Below are 22144 nucleotides of genomic sequence, written 5' to 3'. Positions count from 1 at the left end.
CTTCTTTGTTTATTATTGTTGACTGTGGTCCTCTCATTTCTGAAAGGTAAAGGTGAATTTTTTTTTTCTGCAAAAGAACATTTTTTATAGTTATAGTATTAACCGCTGAAGATTAGACTCCTATAATAGAAATATGATGTGAAGACAAAAATCCACATTTAAATTAAAACAAAGGATTATTTTATTTCATTGAAGCAAGTGCATTCTTTTACTTTGCATTTCAGTGTGGATTGGGCACAGAAGAGATAAACTCTAGAAGGGAAGACCATATTCTTTCTGTAATGATGACCATATAGCTTTGTCTAGGGACTGAGGGACAGAGGTGTTCTCGTTCAGGAATCTATCCTGTTCCATGACTTCCTAAATTTTAGTCTCTAGATTCCTTTGTAGGAAATCATGTCATCTTTGTATCTTTGAGTGTTCTTAGTTTCCACTCATTATTGGATATTTAAAGGCTTTCATAGTACATGACAGATTTGTATGTAGGTCAGCAGGAGTCCAATTCACATGTAGAATCCTTCTAGAAGGGGACTCTAGGGAATCTATATTCTTCCACCTGGCTGTTTGTAGTTTTATCTCATATGCTGAACCATGTAAACTGGCATAGTTCCTGTGACTGGGCCACATAAAAGCATGGGCCAGTTACATTCAAGAGTACTTAAGAATTGCATATTATCTAATCAGATCCAAAGACATTCTCACATCTGCTGTCTTGGAACCTCTAGAGTTGATAGTTTCAGCAGACCAAAATTAAAATGTCCCAAAAGATTCTGCTAAAAGAAGATGTTTAAAGTGACTATTTTAAAACTATGTTGTTAGAGCAAAATTAGGGCTGATTAAGCTCTTCCACGGGGCTGTCTGTCTCAAAAGGGTTCCTCAGGATGGAGCCTGAAATTTTTCCGAACGTGAACAGAACAACCACTGTTTTAGGCTTCGACGTTGTAGACAAACAGAAGGTCAAATATATTCTCTGGAAACGTTCAGGTTAGTGCCTCTAAACCTGACCTAGATCGATTTTTGACTAAACTTAGTCTTATTGCTTTATGACCAAAGTTTAAATAAAGAAAAAGTTACTGACCAAGGATTAGGGGCATCAGAACAGCCCCAAAATGAATGAATTATAGTTTACAGCTCCAGCCTTGGATTTTGGTGTCAGAGTGCTGGATTTGGAGTTGGAGGACCCGTATTTAAATCCTGGCTCTGCCATTTACCTGCCTCTATCACCTCAGGTAAGTCATTTTCCATTACTGGGCTTAGTTCCTCATATGCAAAATGAGAGGATTTGGACTTATAATCTGCATGGGCTTTGCAGATGTAAATCTGTGTTCCCATAAAATGTTCAAATACCACAATCTGACACTTTTTTCAGTTTCAAAATGTATGGAATGTTGAGTCTCTGGTAGCATACATTTCTGTTACTTTAGTACTTGTCTAATGTTGGACTGAGTCACTTAATCTCTTTTGCCTAAATTGCCACATGTGTAGGTGCTTTCACCACTTAATCCTGTGGTGAATTCTAATACAGCCTTCTAAACTCTATATCCTGTGACAGAGACCACACTGTACTTTATGTAAATTTCTCTCTAAGGTCTCAGAGTAGTGCACTAATCAACAGGATTATTGTTGGATTCGGAGTCTTCTAAGACATTGATCAAGGAGCCTAGGCTATACCACAAAGAAGGAAAAAGGAGATGAGGTGGTGTGGGAAGTGGATCTGTTGTTTCTTACAATATCACTCTTTTGAAATGGGTGCTTTTTTTGGTGTCTGTTGATCACCATAAAGTAAAAGGTGACATTAGAACTAGAGGCTAGAAAAATAGTCCATTTTATTTAATTTCACACACGTAACAAGAGTAAAGTAAACAAGTGATTATTACAAGAATATAACATTACTTCAAACCAGTGCTCAAAGCTGACAGGCACACAGAGCACACAGTGTCAAGTCTCAATTCCAGCCCATCCACATTGAAGGAAGCACTCTAAGAAATCGACGTGACCACTGTTCCATTGGAGCCTGGCAAGAGGCATTACACTGACAGTTTGGTGATGCATTGCGGCATAGTAAGACACAAAACAGATGAATGTAAACATCTCTTTGCAAACGGTTTATTTCTGCGTTTCATCCAGGTCTGCAATTAGATTGTGGTGCACTGAGCAACTGGAAGACAAACAGTAATCATCAAAGTTAGTTTAAGTGGCTCATGTTCTGTTAATTGCCTTGTGACTCTAACTTCTTGGTGTAATCTCCTCTTCCTGTGGCTAAATTATCAGAAAGTGAGTTTCAGAGGTTAGAAGTGTGGAAATTGTATATAAACAAATGCTATCTGGAAGGTTTGTGCTTCCTCTTGACCTTGCTCTATCTACAGATCAAAGACTTCACTTCATCTAAGTACAAACTAAGCTATTTTTAATGCTCCAAACCTGAAAAACAACCTGTGTTCTAGAAGTGTTTGTGCACCACAGAAATCAGCATGGTCTGGCACTGAGACCAGGCCAGACCTCGGCTGCTTCCACTTTCCAGGAATGAAGACTCTGGTTGGTTTGTGTGAGACCCTGATTATGGAAAACTATTCAGACAGTACGGAGGGCAGTTAACTGGAGAAAAACAGGACATGGGGCCTATGCAGTTAACCACTGGCTGAGTGATGGAACTTCCTATAACTTTCAAGCTGGATCTTTGGGCAGTTGCATTGACTCTGATAAAAGTAATTCACATGCAAACCTTAATTGCGTCCCTGGAGGGAGGGTTTTGTGCATATTTTGCTTTTTAAACAGTATCAGGCAATTCCCTTACATAGGCAGAAGTTAGCAAGATCCATTTGAAAAGATTTTTTTTTTTTAACCCCACTGAAAACCAGCCTAGAAGGTTCCATTGAAAGGATTTAATGTTTGACTTGTTTGCTGGTATGGATGGCTCTCTGAATACGTGCAAAATACTCTGAAATGTGCAGTGTTCTCCTGGTAGGATTGTAGGGGACCACTGACAAATACTATACTAAACCTTTTCATTAATTTATTCAAACAACATTCATTGAACATTTATTAGGTGAAAAGCACCTTGGGAGAAACAAAGATAAATAAAGCAGTTCCAACCCTCAAAATCCTTAGTAGTGTTTCCTAAAAAGAATGCGCAGCAAGAGAAAAAGGTTAAGAAGTCAGTGCTAAAGCACTGCAGTGCGGCTGGGATTGGCTATGCTCCACAGTTAAATTGGGAATAAATCATTTGCAGTGAAAGACAGGCTGCATCTCCCTGCATGAGCAGGATTTTATATACAGGATCAAGTCAACACTCCAGGCAACATCACAGATGTAGAACCTGGGCCATTTTATTGATTAAGCAATGCTCACTTACTGGGAGTTTCCAAAAATGAGCAAGCAGTTAAGGATCCAGAATTTATATCTTGATATTTGTTAACCAAAGATTGTAACAGCCAACTTACCAGGGGTGTCCCTATATACATTTTTTTAAAAATGAGATGCTGATTTTCACTTTGGGAAGGGGACAATTCTGCAGCCTGAGCACATATTTATTGTGTTATTTATTGCTATTTTTATGTGCTGAAGTTTTAAGACAATGCTTCAAAGACCTGCTGTAAGAGAGGCACTCTTCTAGGTAATGGGGATACAAAAGCAGGGAGAATAATAATGGATTTTGTTCTCTCGGAGCTTTAAAGTTTTGTAGAACAAAGGATATGTGGATAAGTAACTGATAGAAGAGAATGACATAAGGGCAAAGGAAAGGTGCAGGAAACGAAATTTGAGGGGAAAAAAGATGACTTTCAACTGAAGGATGTGTGAGCATGGGCCGCAGTCACGTCCATCTGCTAGATTACTCAAGGAAAAGCTGTGTCTCTGTTCACTTCTCATGGTGGACAAGACTGACCACCCCTGACCAAGTTCTGGGCCTTCATCTCTCCTGCCCATGCTCCACCCCTTGGACCTGCCCTGACCTAAGGCTCAGCCTGGAAGCTAAGGCCCAGGGAGGCAGCCTTTTCTTCATCTTTGTCTGTTAGGAAAATTCATAAGGAGTAAATTCCAGGTGAGATCCGCTGGGCCCAGGAGATACAAACCAGGTCAGTGTTCTTTCCAGGAATAACTACATCTTATATTTCTGGAATTATTGTTCAGAACTTTATTTTTGATGTTCTGTATAATTCATCACTGATAGGGTTATATCTTCCTGACCTAATGATTCCCCTAATGGTTTGTATGCTTGGTAGCTCAAATCAGACCAGATTAGTATGCTCAATACTAATGAGATAACAGTAATCTGATGGTACACCCATTAAATATCTTTTTGGAGCCAAAAGTAAAGCAAAAGAAAAAAAGAGAAAAAGTGTCCCCATTAACGAAAACCAGAAGAGGGTTCCCTCCCTTAATTTGGTTTCTTGGTTTTCTCTTTTCTTCCCAGCAAAGGAGAGGCCTGTGGACTCAGACAAGGCCTCACTATTGCCAGTCCCCATTTGCATCCCTATAGACATTTCTTGTTTCTGTTGTATGGGGGGTGGGAGGGAGCGGGATCTGAGTAATTTACTTAAACTTAAGCTGCGCCACTGAATCTACAAATATTTTACCATAGCTCAAAGTAAAGAAATTAAGATTCCTTCCTTTCTTATGGCAAACAAAAATCACGTGAGCTGAAGCCAGATTGGTTGTCACTTGTACGCACACATCTCACACCTTCTGTCTTTCCATGGAGCTGCCCCACACGAAAGTTTCAAGGGAAGTGAGCTCATGATTTCGTCTTCGACCCCTATAAATTGACTAGGTTGGTTGACAACTGTTGGACCAGGAAAACTGGTCCTGGATGAACTTCCAATACTACAGCCCTCTTAAGACACAGAGAATAGGGGAAAGGGTTCACCAGGAAACAGTGCTATCTAATACAAGGCACAGCATAAATAGCACAATTTTTGTTTTGTTTTAAACAAAACGAATTAAAAGTAAAAAGAAATGAGCATTCTCCAAAATAAGTCTTCCTGACTCCAAGAGAGATCTAGTAATTTATCATAGTCTGTCCTGTTCCTGCCAACATTCAGACAACTCCACTGTAACCGATGACCTTTCACATAGGCAAAGCCACACTAAAGCCCCACAGATGTGAGGTTCTCAGCAGGAACAAATGGAATTAAGTCTACCCTAGTCCTCCTGGTGAGGACAGAGAGGAACCATAGCTTGTTTGGCAATTTTCTACTTTCTTTTTAATGTGGGTCCTGTTTTATTTGGTATGAACTGATTTGCATGGTAATGGTCCTTATTTCCATATTTAAAGATTCACCATTCAGAAGGACAGAGTAAAGATCCCTGTTCCCCTGGGCATAGTGGGTCTTTAGAAGACAATAGCATTAGTCATGGATCTCACCTTACTCTGTGGACCCAGAAAGCTGTGACAGACAAAAACCAACATCTTTTGGACTTAGAATCCATTAAACCTGGGTTCAGTGGCTGACTTAGGAGTTTACTATCTGTGTAGCCCTAGGCAAATTTCAGTTTCCTCACCTATAAAATAGGATTAATAAGAGCATCTATCAAAAAAGCATGTTATGGGGATCAAATAAAAAAAGAGGTATAAAAGTACTTTGCAGATCATTGAAGTGTTTTCTTATTATGCTATCCTCATGTTGGGGAATTCTGCTTAAGATGCTTATTTACAAATACCTCATTCAGTTCATTGCCCTATTGCAATTATACAAGCTAATTCTTCTATTGGAGGGAAAGGTGGATGGAATTTGGAGGGCAGGTGTTAGGCATATCTAGAAACTTTCGGTCCTTTTTCCTTTAAAGTACTGTTACTGAAGATGCTAAGAACAATAATAAAAAAAACAAGATAAATCCATGTCTCTTCCTTTGGCAGGCTGCTTCTACCCTTTGGAGTAAGGCTGCCATACTAGTCAGTCTCTAGTCTCCTCATGCTTCAGTGGTAAATTCACCCTAGAAACAGACTGAGTGTCCCACCATCTCTGTCAGTCTTCAGTCTACACTAGTGAAGTGTGCATGTGTATTTCCATATATATTATGCTTTCCTGCTCTCCAGCCTCTGGTACAAAGCAGAGAGGTCAGGCATGACTTTCCACTGCCTGCTGCAAATGTCCTGAGGGAAAACAAGAGCGAAGTCACAGGGCAGCAAAATATCCATGTCCTGCTGCACAACTGCCTTCTGCACTGCGTGGTCTCCTGTTCTCTAGACTTAAGAAGGAAAAGAGGAGGAGAGACAGGGGCTTTCCATTGGAGCACGTGCCTTCCACTGTGTACTGCGTGTCTCAGTCCTGTGCCTCATCCCCAGCCTTTCCTGAGAAGATGAAGATGCGCACACCTGGACATAGTCTACACATCCTAGTGATTCTGAATGCCTGCATCTATACCTCACTCTCCATCCCTCAAAGCCAGACTCTTTATTCCTATCCCCCTCAACCTTTCCAACCCAAAGTCCCCTTCCCACTGTGCCCTCAGGAATTCCTGGTTCCTGTTTAACAAATATGCCTTCATCTTAAATCTTCCCTCTTCTGTTCTTTCCCATCTTCTGGCAATCACTGAGACTTGCCTTCCCGCTGATAAGACAGCCTCCTTGGCCACCTTTTCAAGTACTGGTTACACTTTCACTCATTCCTCTGTGCTCACTGGTTGAGGAAGAACCACTTCCAGGGTCTCTTCCTACCACTATCACTCAGTAACCTCTCCTCCTTTGAGATCCATACAGTGCACATCTTTCACCCAATCAAAATCCTAGTAGCTGTTGTCTACAGATCTTCAGAATATACCCCTTATTCAACTAGTTCAGCACCTGGCTCACAATCTTTCCTCCTCGATTCCTGGCCTCAAATTTGGAGACTTCAACATACGTAATGATACTGCTTCTAATTCCCCAACCACTCAGTTCCTCATCCTACTCACTTTTCATGATCTACTCCATCCCATTTCTCCCCCACACAAAGAAAGTCATCCATTTAATCTTATCATCATGCTAAAATACACCCCCTCCATGTTTAAGACTTCTGAAATCATCTTATTTGACCATAATCTATTGGTTTCCTACCTCTTCCTCTGCTTTCCCACAACAAACCCTAGTCATTAACAATACCATGACCTCCAATTTCTCAATCCCTCTGTTCTCTTCCAGGCCATCACCCCTGCACTTGCTACTCTCTCCTCTTTTTCTCATCTTGACCTTGTGAACCAGTTCAGTTCTACTCTGTCCTCTTCTCTTGAGCCACTAGCTCCCTTATGTTGCTGATTGTGCCCTGGGAAGCCTCAGCCTTGGATCACTCCCATTGTTCACCACTTTCATTCCTATACATGAGCTACTGAATGAAAGTGAAGAACATCACAAACTGTTTTGAGTGGGGCCACAATCTCAACTGGGCCCTCACTGTTGCTTGGCAGTCCTTTTACCTTATCAGCTCACGACCATGCTCCCTACAGCAGCTTTTCCAAACTTCTCATTCCTGTCCCTCCTCAAATACCCCGTGGCTCCCATTCCCCATCCTTCTCATCTAAGAACCTTATCTCATATGTTACAGGGGGAAAATGAAGCCATTCATGGAGAGCTTCTTTCTCTCATTGTATCTTCCTTCACCCTTGTCTCACATAAAGAAAGGACCATAAATACTTCTTGCCAAAGCAAATCTCTCTACCTGCACAAGCAATCGCATTCCATCTCATCTCATCTAATAAGATTCTCCCTCTCTGTTCCCCACTCTCTCACTTACCTTTTTTTAAAAAGCTTCCTTTGGAGGGTGGAGCCAAAATGGTGAAGCAGAAAAACAAACATACTCTAGCTCTTCCCCCGTAGCCCATAAAATACCTATAAAGAATGACTCTCAACAAATTCTAGAGCAGCAGAAGCCACAAAACGATGGAGTGGAGGAGATTTCCAGCCCGAGGTGACCTGGAGGGCCAACAGGAAAGGTCTGTCGCACCAGATGTGGAGCAGAGCACAGCCCAGCTTGGGCCATGTCGCTCCGGGAGGAGTAGGGCCAGAGCAGGCCTTGGGGGCAGAATCCCCAGCAGCAGCTGCAGTTCTCAGATCCCTCAACCCACAGGCAACAAAGACCCTTCAAAGGTCAGTGAGAGTGCTTTCTCATCTTGGCGAAAAGGCAGCAGGGTCCTCCCTAGCCCTGGCACTAGGCTGCAGCAGCAACAGCAGTAGCGGCAGACAGCACCAGCATCCATTGCTAGATAAAGCCCTTGGGGAAATTGAGCTGCTGATTTTAATCTCAGCCAGTACCCCTGCCAGGGAGTAAACTCCTCTCCCTTGATTGTGCCACCTTGGAGGAACTGAGAACTTACAGTTCCCCAGAGTATACCCTACTCTTGACAAAGGACCCAAAAGTCAAGTAACTGGTTGGGAAAATGCCCAAAAAAAGGGGAAAAAATAAGAGTATAGAAGGTTACTTTCTTGGTGAACAGGTATTTTCTCCCGGCCTTTCAGATGAGGAAGAACAATGCTCACCATCAGGGGAAGACATAAAAGTCAAGGTTTCTGCTTCCCAAATATCCAAAATAAATATGCAATGGGCTCAGGCCACAGAAGAGCTCAAAAAGGATTTTGAAAATCATGTAAGAGAGGTGGAGGAAAATTAGGAAGAGAAATGAGAGCGATGCAAGAAAATCATGAAAAGCGAGTCAACAGTTTGCTAAAGGACACCCAAAAAAATGCTGAAGAAAATAACACCTTGAAAAATAGGCTAATTCAATTGGCAAAAGAGTTCCAAAAAGCCAATGAGGAGAAGAAGGCTTTAAAAAGCAGAATTGGCCAAATGGAAAAGGAGGTTCAAAAAGCTCACTGAAGAAAATAGTTCTTTTAAAAATTAGAATGGAACAGATGGAAGCTGATGACTTTATGAGAAACCAAGAAATTACAAAACAAAACCAAAAGAATGAGAAAATGGAAGATAATGTGAAATATCTCAATGGAAAAACAACTGACCTGGAAAATAGATCCAGGAGAGACAATTTAAAAATTATGGGACTACCTGAAAGCCATGAGAAAAAAAAAAAAAGAGCCTAGACATCTTTCACGAAATTATCAAGGAATACTGCCTTGATATTCTAGAACCAGAGGGCAAAATAAATATTGAAAGAATCCACCAATCATCTCCTGAAAGAGATCCAAAAAGAGAAACTCCTAGGAATATTGTAGCCAAATTCCAGAGTTCCCCAGATCAAGGAGAAAATATTTCAAGCAGCTAGAAAGAAACAATTCAAGTACTGTGGAAATACAATCAGGATAACACAAGATCTATCATCATCTTCCACATTAAGGGATTGAAGGGTATGGAATATGATATGCCAAAAGTAAAAGGGACTAGGATTAAAACCAAGAATCACCTACCCATCAAAACTGAGTATAATACTTGATGGGGGAAAATGGTCATTCAATGAAATAGAGGACTTTCAAGCATTCTTGATGAAAAGACCAGAGCTGAAAAGAAAATTTGACTTTCAAACACAAGAATGAAGAGAAGCATGAGAAGGTAAACAGGAAAGAGAAATCATAAGGGACTTACTAAAGTTGAATTGTTTACATTCCTACATGAAAAGATAATATTTGTAACTCTTGAAACTTTTCTCAGTATCTGGGTAGTTCATGGGATTATACACACACACACACACACACACACACACACAGCACAGGGTGAGTTGAATAGGAAGGGATCATATAAAAAAATAAAATTGAGGGATGAGAGAGGAATATATTGGGAAGAGAAAGGGAGAAATGGAATGGGGCAAATTATCTCATAAAAGAGGCAAGAAAAACTTTTTCAATGAAGGGGGAAAGTGGGGAGGTGAGAGGGAAAAAGTGAAGCTTACTCTCATCACATTTGGCTCAAGGAAGGAATAATATACACACTCAATTTGATATGAAAACCTATCTTACATTACAGGAAAGTAGGACAGAAGGGGATAAGCGGGGGGTGTGGGGGGGGGATGGTGGAAGGGAGGGCAAATGAGAGAAGGGAGCAATTAGAAGTAAACACTCTTGGAGAGGGACAAGGTCAAAAGAGAGAAAAGAAGAAATGGGGGGCAGAATAGGATGGAGGGAAATATAGTTGGTCTCACACATGACTATTATGGAACTCATTTGCAAAACTACACATATATAGCCTATAATGAATTGCTTGCCTTCTCAGTTGGGATGGGTGGGGAGGGAGGAAGGAAAAGAAGTTGGAACTCAAAGTTTTAGAATCAAATGTTGAGAATTGTTTTTGTGTACAACTGGGAAATAAGAAATACAGGTAATGGGGTATAGAAATTTATCTTGCCCTACAGGACAAGAGAGAAGATGGGGACAAGGGAAAGGAGGGCAGATTAGTGGAAGGGGTAATCAGAATGCAAGGTGTTTCGGGGTGGGGAGAGGAGAGAGATGGGGAGAAAATTTGGAACTCAAAATTTTGTGGAAATGAATGTTGAAAACTTTAAATTAAAAAAAAAGCTTCCTTTGCTTTTATTTTTAGTTCTACATTTACTCCCTCTCTCTACCTCTCTAGTGTCCATTATGTATGTGTATGTATGCATATGAAATCATGCTAAACATTTCCACAACACCCATGTCATAAAAAAGCCAGAAAAATGAAGTGATAAAACATATGCTTCAGTCTGCACTCAAGAGTATCAATTCTTATTTGTCTTCAGTCACTCCCTTTTTCTACTGCCTACAAATGTACTTATGTCTCCTCACTACTTAACAAAAACCTCACTTCTCCTTCCATACCTATAATTACCTATATCTCTTCTGTCCTTTGTGGCTAAAGTCCTTGAAAAGGACATCTACAATCATTGCCTCTGCTTTCTCTCCTCTCATTTCTTCAGCCCTTACAATATGACTTCTGATCTTATCATTCCACTGAAATTGTTCTCTTCAAAGTTACAAATGACACTTCTTTACTTTTCTTGAGAGTTTTTTGTTTGTTTTCTTTTACAACATGACTATTAGGGATATGATTTGTATATTGTATATATTAGGGATATGATATGTATTTATATAACCTGTATCAAATTGCTTGCCTTCTCAATGGGGGAGAGGGATGAGGGGAGGAAGAGAGGGATGGAATTTGGAACTCAGGGTTTGAAAAACAAATGTTAGAAGTTGTTTTTACATGTAACTTGAAAAAAAATACTAAAAAAAGTTACCAATGATCTTTTAGTTGCCAAATCAAATGGACATTTCTCAGTGCTCATCCTTCATGATCTCTCTTCGACACTGTTGATCATCACCCTCTTCTTGATAATCTCCTCTTTATAGGTTTTTAGAACACTACTTACTCTTGGTTCTCCTATGTATCAGACTGCTCCCTCAGTCTCCTTTGCTGGGTTCTTACCCAGATCATGCCCACTAACCATGAGTGTTCTATAAGGCTCTCTCCTTGTCCCTCTTCTCTTCTCCCTCTATACTAATTCACTTGGTAATCTCATCAGGTCCCATGGATTTAATTATCATCTTTATGCTGCTGGTTCTCAAATCTACCTATCCTATGCATTAACTTTTCTACTGACCTCCAGCTTTGCATTTCTTAGTGCCTTTCAGACAGCTCAAATCAGCTGTCCTCAAAATATCCAAAACTGAAGTCATCATCTTTCCCCTAAGCCCTCCACACCTTCCAAATTATCCAAATACTATTGAGGGTATCACCATCCTCCCAGTCCCCTGGGCTCACAGCCTGGATATTTTCCTCAATTCACTCTCTCCCAACTTCCATATCCAATCTGTTGATTTCACCTTTGCAACATCTTCTCTCTTTTGATATGGCTACCACCCTGCTACAAGGTCCTCATCAACTCCCATCTAGACTATCCCAACAGCCTGATTGGTTGGCTTGCCTCCATCCTCTCCTCATTCCAGTTCATCTTCCATTAAGCTGCTAAAGTGATTTTCTTAAAGCACAGGTTTCACCATTTGACCCCCTCCCACTGACTCATTTAACTCCAGTAGCTCCCTATCACCTCCAGAGTCAAATACAGAATCTTCTGTTAGCCATTCAGAACCCTTCATAACCAGCCTCCCCCACTCAACCTTTCCAGTATCCTTACCCTCACCCCTAATATTCTTTAATCAGTGATACTGGCCTCCTTGCTGTTGCACAAACAAGACATTCTCTCCTGGCATTTTCCCTGGCTGGCCCCCATGCCTAGAATGCTCTCTCCTTTCATCTCTACTTCTTGGGTTCCCTGGCTTCCTTCAAGTCCCATCTAAAATCCTACTTTCTACAGAAAGTCTTTCCCAACCCTTTTTCATTCTTCTGTTCTTTGTGGCTAAACTTCATACAGTGCCTTCCCTTTGTTAGTTATTTCCTGTTCATTCTGTATATAGATTGCTTGTATAGTATGTTACCCCCATTAAACTGGGAGCTCCTTGAGGACAGGGACTGCCTTTCACCTTTCTTTGTAAACTCAGAGTTTAGCATAGTGCCTAGCACACCGTAGTGCTTAATAAATGCTGATTGGCTGACTGGATAGTCAACTCAAGATTCTTTGGGGGATTACTGATTACTTCCATTAGTTTATCACCTTCCTCCTCATGCTTTCAGCAAAGTGTTGAATCCAGGTCATCAGGGTTTCACTCTCCTGATCTGTGTCTGTTTTAATGATAATATCAGTAACTATTTATTGGGAATTTATTGTTTTCCTTTATCACCTTTCTGGTCATTTGTGGTTCTTGAAATGAATATGTGCATGAACCTCCCTCCTGTTTTGTTTTCCATCTCACCGCTAATCTTAGAAGCTTTTTAATCCCAACTGTACTTTATAACGTAATTGGTAAAGAGAACCCAATGGACCATGGTCAAAGTGGACCCAGGAATTCCTCCAGATTTGCCTAAAATGTGTTCTTAAGAGTCCTACCTTTCCCCATTTCAAAAGCATAAAAACCTAGGTGCTTTGATGTGACTCCCTCATTCTTAGCCCAGGTTGCAGAGAATCTTGCTGTGCTCTTCCTCCCCTGACCCAGGAGTAGAGAAAGTAGAAGGTCTTGGAGTTTTGCCGCTGCCAGTTGTACCTAAAGGGCAGCAGTTGCCTGGTAAGGTCACAGAAACTTCTGCAGCAGATCTTGGCTTTGCTTAGCAGACTCTCTGACTCTCACATTACAATGCTCTCCTACAATGAAAGCTTCTGCTACAGTGGGGGAAGAGGTAAGAGGCTTCAGATGTTCCAAGTCATCAAGACCTGGGATCTGGCTCATGCAGCTTTAGGTCCCAAGGAATTCCAAAATTGTAGAAGACAGAGAAGTACAGTCACCAGGGAACAAAAAGATTTCCTTGCACATAAACAGAAAACTGGTCTTTTTTTTCTTTGCTTCTTATAACATAGCATCTTGACCTAGGACTTTGTGCTTTCAGTCACGGACTGTTAAAGCCAAAGAGAAGTCATCTAGACCAATCTTCTTGGTTTACATATTGAGGGAAAGGAAGCCCAAGGAGCACATATTACAAGAGGTGGATCACGCTTCTTGATGAATGTTCTGCTACCTTTCCTTCTCACAGTACACTCCAACACAAGAGGGCTCCTTCAGCAGCTGGCGGCATCCCGAGTCTGGAATCTCACAAGCTTCCTCGAATCACAGAAGTCACAAGAACTTTCTCGGCACACAGGCAGGTGTCTGTGTTGTTATATGAACCACGTTTCCATGGTAAATAGATTTTCAGAGCTCCCGAGGGCTAGACAGTGTCTCTGACAGCAGAGAGTGGTGCCTCTGGCTGCCTCCTGTTTGAAAGCGTTAAAAATAAAGGCAACGTTGACATTTGGGGTTGTAATGTGATGGAATTGCAGTCTTTTAAAGGCAAGAACCACTTATCTCACTACATGTAATATTCAGTGTTTTGTTCACTTGTCTAATTGGATTAAAATATTTAGCTCCCTTTAAAATCTTGATTGTGAATTTATATCGCAAAATGTAATGTCTTCCTTGGGAAGCAATGGATGAAACAAATGTATCTGAAGCAATATAAAATTCCATTTATTTTCTTTGCATGATTCTTGGTTTGAAATTACTCACTCTTGGGCAAAATGAACTGTCGAAGGAAGAGCAGGTTTGGCTTCTGTGGGATCCTCTGTGCATTTCAATATTAATTATGCATAAAATCCCACTTTTAAAAAGTTGCTAAAATGTACTGTATTTGAGATACGTGTGGCAACTTCTCAGCAGGTCAGAGGATCTTGAAATTTGAAATGCAATGTAGGGGTCTTATTTCTGCCTTCAAAAGCACCCTGGCAGCAGGGAGTTAATGACATTTTAGCTGCATATGTTCAAGTTTATTTTAAAAAATATGCAACAGTCACTTTGGTTGACAGTGTCTTGTACACAGTTTTGAAAGAATCAGGGCAAACTTTAACAGAGTCAGTTTTTATTTGAAAAATATTTTCTGGGAATGTATCAGTGTTTATTTTTGAGACTGACAATTCGGGTGAAAATCAGGATAAAAACAAAAAAACAACAATTTGGTTGAAATCAAATTGTTTGTTTTCATCTATTTGGAATTCTTTCCAAAAAATCTTGATTCAGGAGGAGGCTTTTTTTGAGTTTATTCAGCATATTTGCTGTTATATTCAAGCACCATCTGTCCTGCAGGTAGCTAACTTTGTGAAAGACTCTAAAGCAGCTGGGTGTAGAGTAGAAGGTTCTTAGAAGGCAAGCCAGCATAGGTGTGGTAAAGAGTAAGGAAACTAAGATATGATCACCTGGGTGTCCACCTTTGTAATGCTTGTGATAACTCTGGTAAGGGCCTCCTCAGCTGACTTTCCTCATCCACAATTTCCTCATTGTGGCATCATCTAAATCCTATGCCCTATTTCAATTTTTAACATCCCCAATAATCCTCTCTCTTTTCTTCCACTAGTTAATTTTTAGATCATTCACTGGTTGGTTTGAAAGCATGACACAAGAGGGATCATTTTGAAAATAGCCACAGACTACCATTTGTGCTATGCACATTTTTTAATAAAGAAATGAAAAAAATAATTGTTAAGGCTACTAAAAAACCACAGACATAGGCCAGTTTCAGATTCCTTTTGATGATAACTTGTTAAAATGACTAAAACTGAAGAGACTTGAAAGGGAATGGCTTCCCAGAATTAACACTTTAGATGGGATCAAATATCCTGTCCTGGATGCTAGTTACCAGAAAATGCAAAAAGCAAAATAAGTGAAACCAAGTACAAATTTTAAAAAAAAAACTATACATTTAAGAAAATCCTATAAATGTGTAGATCACTTCCTGTGCTTTTCCCACTTCCAGATGTCAAACTCCCCATGAAAAGACCTTTAACTCCCCACCAGCTGGCTCCCCACTTCCTGGCCAGCTGTTAAAGCCTCCAGGCTTCAAATCACAAACCCCTGACCCTGCTCCCAGCTGTCAAGCCCTCCATATGACTCTCCCTCCTTCAGCTGCCAAAGTCTTCCTCAGCCTCCAGAACCAAGGATTTTAGTAAGGAAATGCTCATTCTAGAAAGAGATTCCTTCTTTAAGATGTCATAAGAGGCTGTCACATCATATTTTACTGAAAGAAAAAGGGGGTACAAATAGTGTGGTAGGAAACACAATTTCAGGCTTGTGTTGGTATAAGGAGTAGAAATGGAGAAAGTGGTTTCTATATTTGTTGGAATAATGTTTCTGGAGATTCATCATTACTGCAGTAACTCCTGCAAGGACCAATGCACCCACTTTTATGAGATTTAAAAGCTCAGGAGGTAAGACCTTGTGCTTAAGGGTCAGAGTCCTAAAGCTATTCCTATACTGAAGGCTACTTAATTGTTCAATAACACCCCTAGAGGGGAATATGGGAATTCTCATGGCCAAAAATGTTACTGATGTGGTTCAGTCTCTGGATGTCTCTCTCTGCTAGGCATCTTATAGGTCACATTTCAGGATTTAAGTAGAGCAATTTAAGATAGTACATCCTAGTTCTACCCTTTTAAACCGGGCAGAAAAAAATTATTCGCCTTGTCCTGAGCCCATATCCTGTTTCTAAAAGTAAAAGGCTGTGAACTCTGGTGGTACAAACCCATAGGGCCCCTTGGCACCAAAGCCTAAATCCATCCAAGTGATAGCACCTCTATTTCAGAGCAGAGACATGTGACACAAACACCTGGATTCTTGGGTACAGAGATATACAGAGATTTGGTTCAATTATACTTTGCCTAAAGGATACATATTTTTACATAGCCAAAAGACATCTCAGTTTGCTTCTGGTGGAAAACTTGTCCACTAATGAAATGACCAGGTGGACAGAGAGGATACTACCAATAAAATACAACACTTGGCAAAATATTCCAAGTTATTGTAGAAATATGGATATAGCTTCTGGCTTTTTACTTTTTAATGTGGGGTATGTGTATGCATGTGTGTGTGTGTATTTTAATGTCATATGCCCACCAGTCCATATTGCTCTAAGGTAGAATATGGAGAGAGATTAGAGTGTCTCATCTGTGACATCAAAGTTGCTGTTTACTTTGGGTGGCATTTCAACTGAAATTTTAAAATGTAAATATCAGAAATCACTTGAGCTAAATGAAGGTGGATGCAGTTTGGCATATATAATAGTTATATATAATTCTTCTAACTATATCTAACCACGAAAATAGAAGATCAGATTATTACTGTTGTCCTTTTGATAGACTTTCGAGTTTTACACAGCATTTTCCTCCTAACTCTGTGAGGTGTTATTATTTCTGAATTATAGATGAGGAAATTGAACCTCAGGTATGTGTACAGTCATGTCCTTAACATCAGAGCCAGAACAGAAGTCTCCTTATCCAAGGCCAGACTCTCTTCTGTCTCCCTTTGAAATCACTCTGGAAATCTGAATTCTGATATTCACTAGCTGCAAAGAGTGCAGAGCTTAGCTGTGCACCCAGTAAAAATAAATAAAAAGCCAGCATTCTTGATAATAATGACTGTATCTTTCTCGTTCCAGGGCTGTCATCCTGCCTTCATGAGAAAAAGGGATCTTAATATACCAGAGAACAACATGGTGTGTGCTGTGCAGTCATATGCTTTATGTTAAATAGCTGTCTGGGTTGTTTTAAATGGTTCATTGGAAGTTTCACTAACACGAAGCCCTTCTGCACTCTAGAATTCAACGAGCTTGTTCAATTGTAAAAATTCATCACAAGAGGTTGAAGCGCACTGACATCCCCTAAGTCAAGTCTGATGCCATCCCTGGGTGACAAACAGTCCTTCAGTTTATGGCTTCAGCTGAGAGCTTTCAAACCTGGATGGCTGCCTCCTCTTTGAACGCTCAAGTTTACTACAGAATGAAGCCAAAATTTCTTTCTCCCAAATTTCTTTTGTCATGTTCCTATTAAAATAACTCCAAATGTAATATCTGAATCTGAAAGGTTCCTTTAGAGATGAGCCAGACGGCCTGGTATCAGATGGCATGAGCTGGTCAAATCAGTTCTGTTGCTTCAGGCAGAGGAAGAAAGCCCTGCTCGGGGCTTCAGGAGGATTTGATAGTTTTCTACTGCATCTCTCTGGGAAGCTCACAGTCCACTAGGCAATTAGGAAATTCTGAAAGCCTTAAGAAAGGTCCCTAAAAGCACTGATGATTTTAACATTAAAAACTGACAGTACTTGAAGCAGGCAGTAGGGGACTTAGAAGGCAAACCACTTATTGTAATGATCAAGTGGAGAATGGTGCAGAGGCTGAAATTTGCTCCCATGAAGCCTCTACCCTGCATTACCCAGCTTTCAGTGCACAGTAGCCCAGAGTCTTTGGGAAGTATACTCTTAGTCCTGGGATTACAAATGGCCAGGCCTAGAAGGGTGTGTGTAACCTGGTAGCTCTCCCTCTATCCCTCTAAGGCCAAGTTGTAAATGTTGGGACAAAGTGAAACCTCCAAGGCCCCAGGTCTTCTGGAGGGCACTGGGAAAGATGACTGGCTGGGCCAGAGTCAAAGCAAAGCCCTTAGAAATGAGGATGACATTCTAGGGGCAAAATGTAGGAAAATGAAGAGGTATTTTCCCTATTCCTCCTTCCCCACACTGCCTGTCCACTTTTTCTGGGCTGTTTTTCCCTCACTCTTTTTCTGTCATTAGAACATTAGACATTTTCTGTCACCTCTAAAGGGATTTGGGCCAGGGAGGCAGCATAGGGGTGAGGAAGATAGAGCATTTACAGAGTTAGGAATACTTTCCCCACAACAACCCTCCTAATGAGTATAAGTAGTATTACCTCCTACATAAAAGGGAAGAAAAAAGCTATAGAAGATCTCCAGCTCCTAGGGATGGCCCTCCTCTGTGGAGGATCTGTCAGCAGAAAGGGCACAGGATAAGACAATGTGGATGGGCTGTGATCCGTACCAGCCACGGGAATCCTCCATGAGTGAGATTAGAGCTCCACCAAAGTACAGAAGCAGAAACAGACTCGGAGAGCTTGTGGGATGCCAGGATGAGGAACTTCTGGGATTCAAAGAGAGTATCCAGTCATCATTTCACAGAAGAGACTGAGGTTGAGGAGGGAAATGGCATGAGAAGAACACAGCGCATGGCAGTCTGGGCTAGTGGAATGAATGTGTGACTTGGGAGGTCAAAGACCTGGGTTCATTCAAGTCCCGACTTCATTTGCCATTTTTAAATTTTGTTGAAGAAGACAAATTTTTCACCTTTCTGAGTCTCAATTTCCCCAAATGTGAAATGAGGGAAAATAAGGCTTGTTTTATATACTTTACATGGTTATTTTGAGAAAAGAGCTTAAACAATGAAACTTCCTGTAAAAATGAGCTATTGTTATTTCCACCTTCATACCTTCACTCAGGTTGTCCCCTCCACCTGGACCGCCCCCTCCTTCTGACCTCTTCAAAGCCTACCAATCTGTAACAAAAGGACCAGTCCATGTATTTCAAGAATGTAGTGACGGGAGAGATTTTAATTATAATTAATTAAATATCTGCCATTACACAGTGATATGGAAAGAGCACCAAAATCCACTGTAATCAGGAGACTTCCCAAGGTACTAGAATTGTAGAATGAACCAGTGAGGTTTGATCCACCAAGTCCAGTGGGCAAATCCAAAAATTTTCTTGAGTACCTGAGGTGTAGAAAATACCATTCTCTTCTGGTAGCAAGAAAGGCAAAGAATTTAAGAGGCCCTGGGTTTAAATTCAGGGATTTGCCATAATTAATCCTTCTGTGACCTTGAATAGGTCACCTTAATTCAGTTTTTCCTCATCAATAAAATGAAGGTTTTAGACTAGATGCCTTCCGAGGTACCCTCCAGCTCTAATTCTATGATACTAAAACTAAGTAGAACATAGTTCAACGATTCATTTTGCATCTATCAATCAACAAGCATTTATTAAGTGCTTACTGCTAGGCTCTGTGCTGGGCACTGGGTGTTCACAGACAGAAATGAGGTCCCTGCCCTCAAGGAGTGTCCATTCTATGTATCCTATGACTCTTCTAACCACCTTCCCCTGGTGTCCTTTTTTTGCCTGTTTGTGTTCTCTGTAACTCTCCTGGGCCTCAATTTCCTCTGTAAAAGGCATAATAATGTTTCCACTCCCTATTTAACAGAATTGCTGTAAAGAAAATGCTTTGTACACCATTCTTTAAACATGTTTTGTGGTTTTTTTGTAGTGTGCAAACAAGAATAAGAGGAAAAAAGAAAGTGAAGGTAAAACCAGGACATCTATTTATAGGGACAGCAGCAAACGAAAGGAGCAGGTATGCAAGCTGGCTCAGGAGCCACAAGCAGGGTTTACAATAAGCAGGGAAACCCTAGAAAAGCAAAAGGTCCCTGAGCAAGAATCATCTGTCTTATCTGTCCCTGGCTCCCCACCTCCAGAGGGATTTGGGCCAGGGAGGCAGCATGGGGGTGAGGAACAGAGTTAGGAATACTTTCCCCACAACAACCCTCTTAGGGAGTGTAACTAGTATTACCTCTTATATAAAAGGGAAGAAAAAAGCTATAGACAACCTCCAGTTCCTAGGGACGGCCCTCCTCTGTGGTGGATCTATCAGCACAATAGGCACAGGGTGAGACAATGTGGATGGGCTGTGATCTGTACTGGCCACGGGAATCCTCCATGAGTGAGATTAGAGCTCCACCAAAGTACAGAAGAGGAAACAGACTTGGAGAGGAGAGGTCATGGGATAGAGCCAGAAGAGAACTCAGAGGTCATTGAACATAAACTTTTTGCATTTTGCCACAAAGGTAAGTGTCAGATGTGGGATATGATCCCAAGGAGTCCGGTCCAGCTCTATCCACTGGTCACTCTGCTTCTAATACTCTTCAACACTTTTTTTTTTTTTTTTTTTTTTTACAAAGCAATCAGGTTAAGTGACTTGCCCAAGGTCTCATAGCTACTAAGTGTGTCTGATGCAGGACTTAAACTCAGGTCCATCTCACTGCAGGACCAGTACTCTATCCAGTGCATCACCTAGCTGTCCCTCAACACTAACTCTTACCTTAGGCCCAGGGCTGGACCTTTCCTTCCCACATCGTTGGAGAAAGAGGCAGAGCATAGTGTGGAAGATAAAGCATTGGATTTGAAGTCTTCCTTGTGCCCTGCAACCTGGGGCATCAATCAACTTTGTCCTAGGTCACAAGCCCCTGACCCTGTGCCCAGGATCACCTCTACAGGACTGGACTCCTCTCCTGGTACCCCAACAGCTCAGCTGACAGAGCCAACCTCACCTCAATCCAGGGTCAAAAGCCCTAGGATAGAAACTGATTTCAGTGAGATTCTGTCCCCCATAAAATAACACTGATCTCTTCCTCTCAACTCAAGAAGTCCCTTGTTATAACTTTATAGAGCATAAAAGTTTTACACAGCACCTTTCCCCAAACAAACCTATAAGGTTGATAATGCATGGATTATTGTTGCCATTTTAGTGAGGATGAAACTGAAACTCACAGAAGTTAAATAACTGGCAAACACTGGAATCTTCTGCCTTTCAAGATCCCTGCTCTGTCCATTATCCTACTTCTCACTTAGACCAATTTAAAGCTCGGTGATACTACCGACAGCTGTTAACTATTGTTTCATTGGGATATAAAGGAAAGAGAATTGGACTTAATGAGGTAAACTGGGTTCACATCTCAGCTCTGACATGAATTGTGTGACCTTAGGAAGATTATTTCTCTTGGCCTCAGTTTCTTAATCTGTAAAATGGGGGCAATATTTTGAGTACTTACCTCAAAGGAAAGTGCTTTGTAAAACCTTAAAGTGCTATGTACATATGAGTTACTCATTTTAACTTCAATTGAGCTGATTTAGATTCTAATTAGATTGTAAGCTTCTGAAGGATAAGGGACTACTATTGTCTGATACCTTTCATATATTCTGGGCAGTGCCTGCTGCAGTGCTGGGCGCATGGTGGCACTCAGGGCTTGCTGAATGCTTTGGTCTGTGAGGACTAGCTTGACTTCTAAGGTAGTTGGGATGGGAGGAACAGATAAGGGGAAGGGAAGAAGGATGAGGCCGTAAGGAAGGAGAAGGGGCAGGGAACTGGAGGAGAACCCCCACTGACTGCTCAATGACATCCTCTTCCTTGGTGATCTCCTTCCCCTTGGCAGGGGACTCCTGCTCACCTACCTGGGATTTCAGAGTCTGCACCTCTTCTGTCAGGTTCTGCCGCTCCATCAAAAGCTCGTTCTGCTTCTTGAGCAGCAGCACCAGATGTTGGGCCGTGGACTGGCAATGCCTATCCAGCTGGTTCAACCTGGAGTAGAAGATGCCATTGGATCAGAGATGGCTTCATAGCACATGGCACTGACCTGACCAGCTGGGGCAGGGACGGATGCCAAGCAGCCATAAGACAATCATGTACACACCTAAACGCTTTGATACCCACCTCAATTCTGTCCCAGAACTGGAAGAACTGGAGCTCAGAAAATATTTAGCATTACAGATTAAAGATCTGGAAAGGGATTGAGAGATCATCTAACTCCAACAAGATTCCTTAATTGTCAAAGCTCCTCCCTCTTTAAGTGATCTTGTATTTAGTTAACTGAGTAAACATTAAATGATCTCAGAAGAGTGTAAGATCCTTGAGAAGCTGGACTTTTTGTTTTGTCTTTATATTGCCAACACCTAGCACAATCAATGCTCGACACAGAATAGGAGCCTATTATTAAATGTTTATTGGACACAGAAACTCAGAGTTGGAAGGCACCACAGAGGTCCTCTGGTCCAATCCATAGCAGAACAG

At 41.2% G+C, this 22144-nt stretch overlaps 1 protein-coding gene and 1 long non-coding RNA gene across 8 annotated transcripts in view; one reads left to right on the top strand and one right to left on the bottom strand.

The window, feature by feature from the left end:
* Nucleotides 1-1802: 1802 nt before the first annotated feature.
* Nucleotides 1803-22144, bottom strand: part of SDCCAG8 (SHH signaling and ciliogenesis regulator SDCCAG8) — a 289079-nt gene continuing 268737 nt past the window's right edge. For 5 of the 7 annotated variants that reach the window (XM_072647603.1, XM_072647606.1, XM_072647604.1 and 2 more), the window contains 2 exons: nucleotides 21529-21655; nucleotides 1803-19019 (listed from right to left, as the gene is read on the bottom strand). In XM_072647603.1, the coding sequence (XP_072503704.1) occupies nucleotides 18945-19019; nucleotides 21529-21655 (202 nt within the window). In that variant the 3' untranslated portion in view covers nucleotides 1803-18944. The remainder of the gene's footprint in view (nucleotides 19020-21528; nucleotides 21656-22144) is intronic. The other 2 variants (XM_072647601.1, XM_072647607.1) reach the window with 1 other exon arrangement.
* On the top strand, nucleotides 9948-21987 carry LOC140529165 (uncharacterized). The gene is made up of 2 exons (XR_011975442.1): nucleotides 9948-13621; nucleotides 16905-21987. It is a non-coding gene; the product is annotated as an uncharacterized lncRNA (long non-coding RNA).

Source organism: Notamacropus eugenii, chromosome 2 (genome assembly GCF_028372415.1).
Source record: "Notamacropus eugenii isolate mMacEug1 chromosome 2, mMacEug1.pri_v2, whole genome shotgun sequence".
Lineage (NCBI taxonomy): Eukaryota > Metazoa > Chordata > Mammalia > Diprotodontia > Macropodidae > Notamacropus > Notamacropus eugenii.
This window is presented reverse-complemented; position numbering and strand designations above follow the sequence as displayed.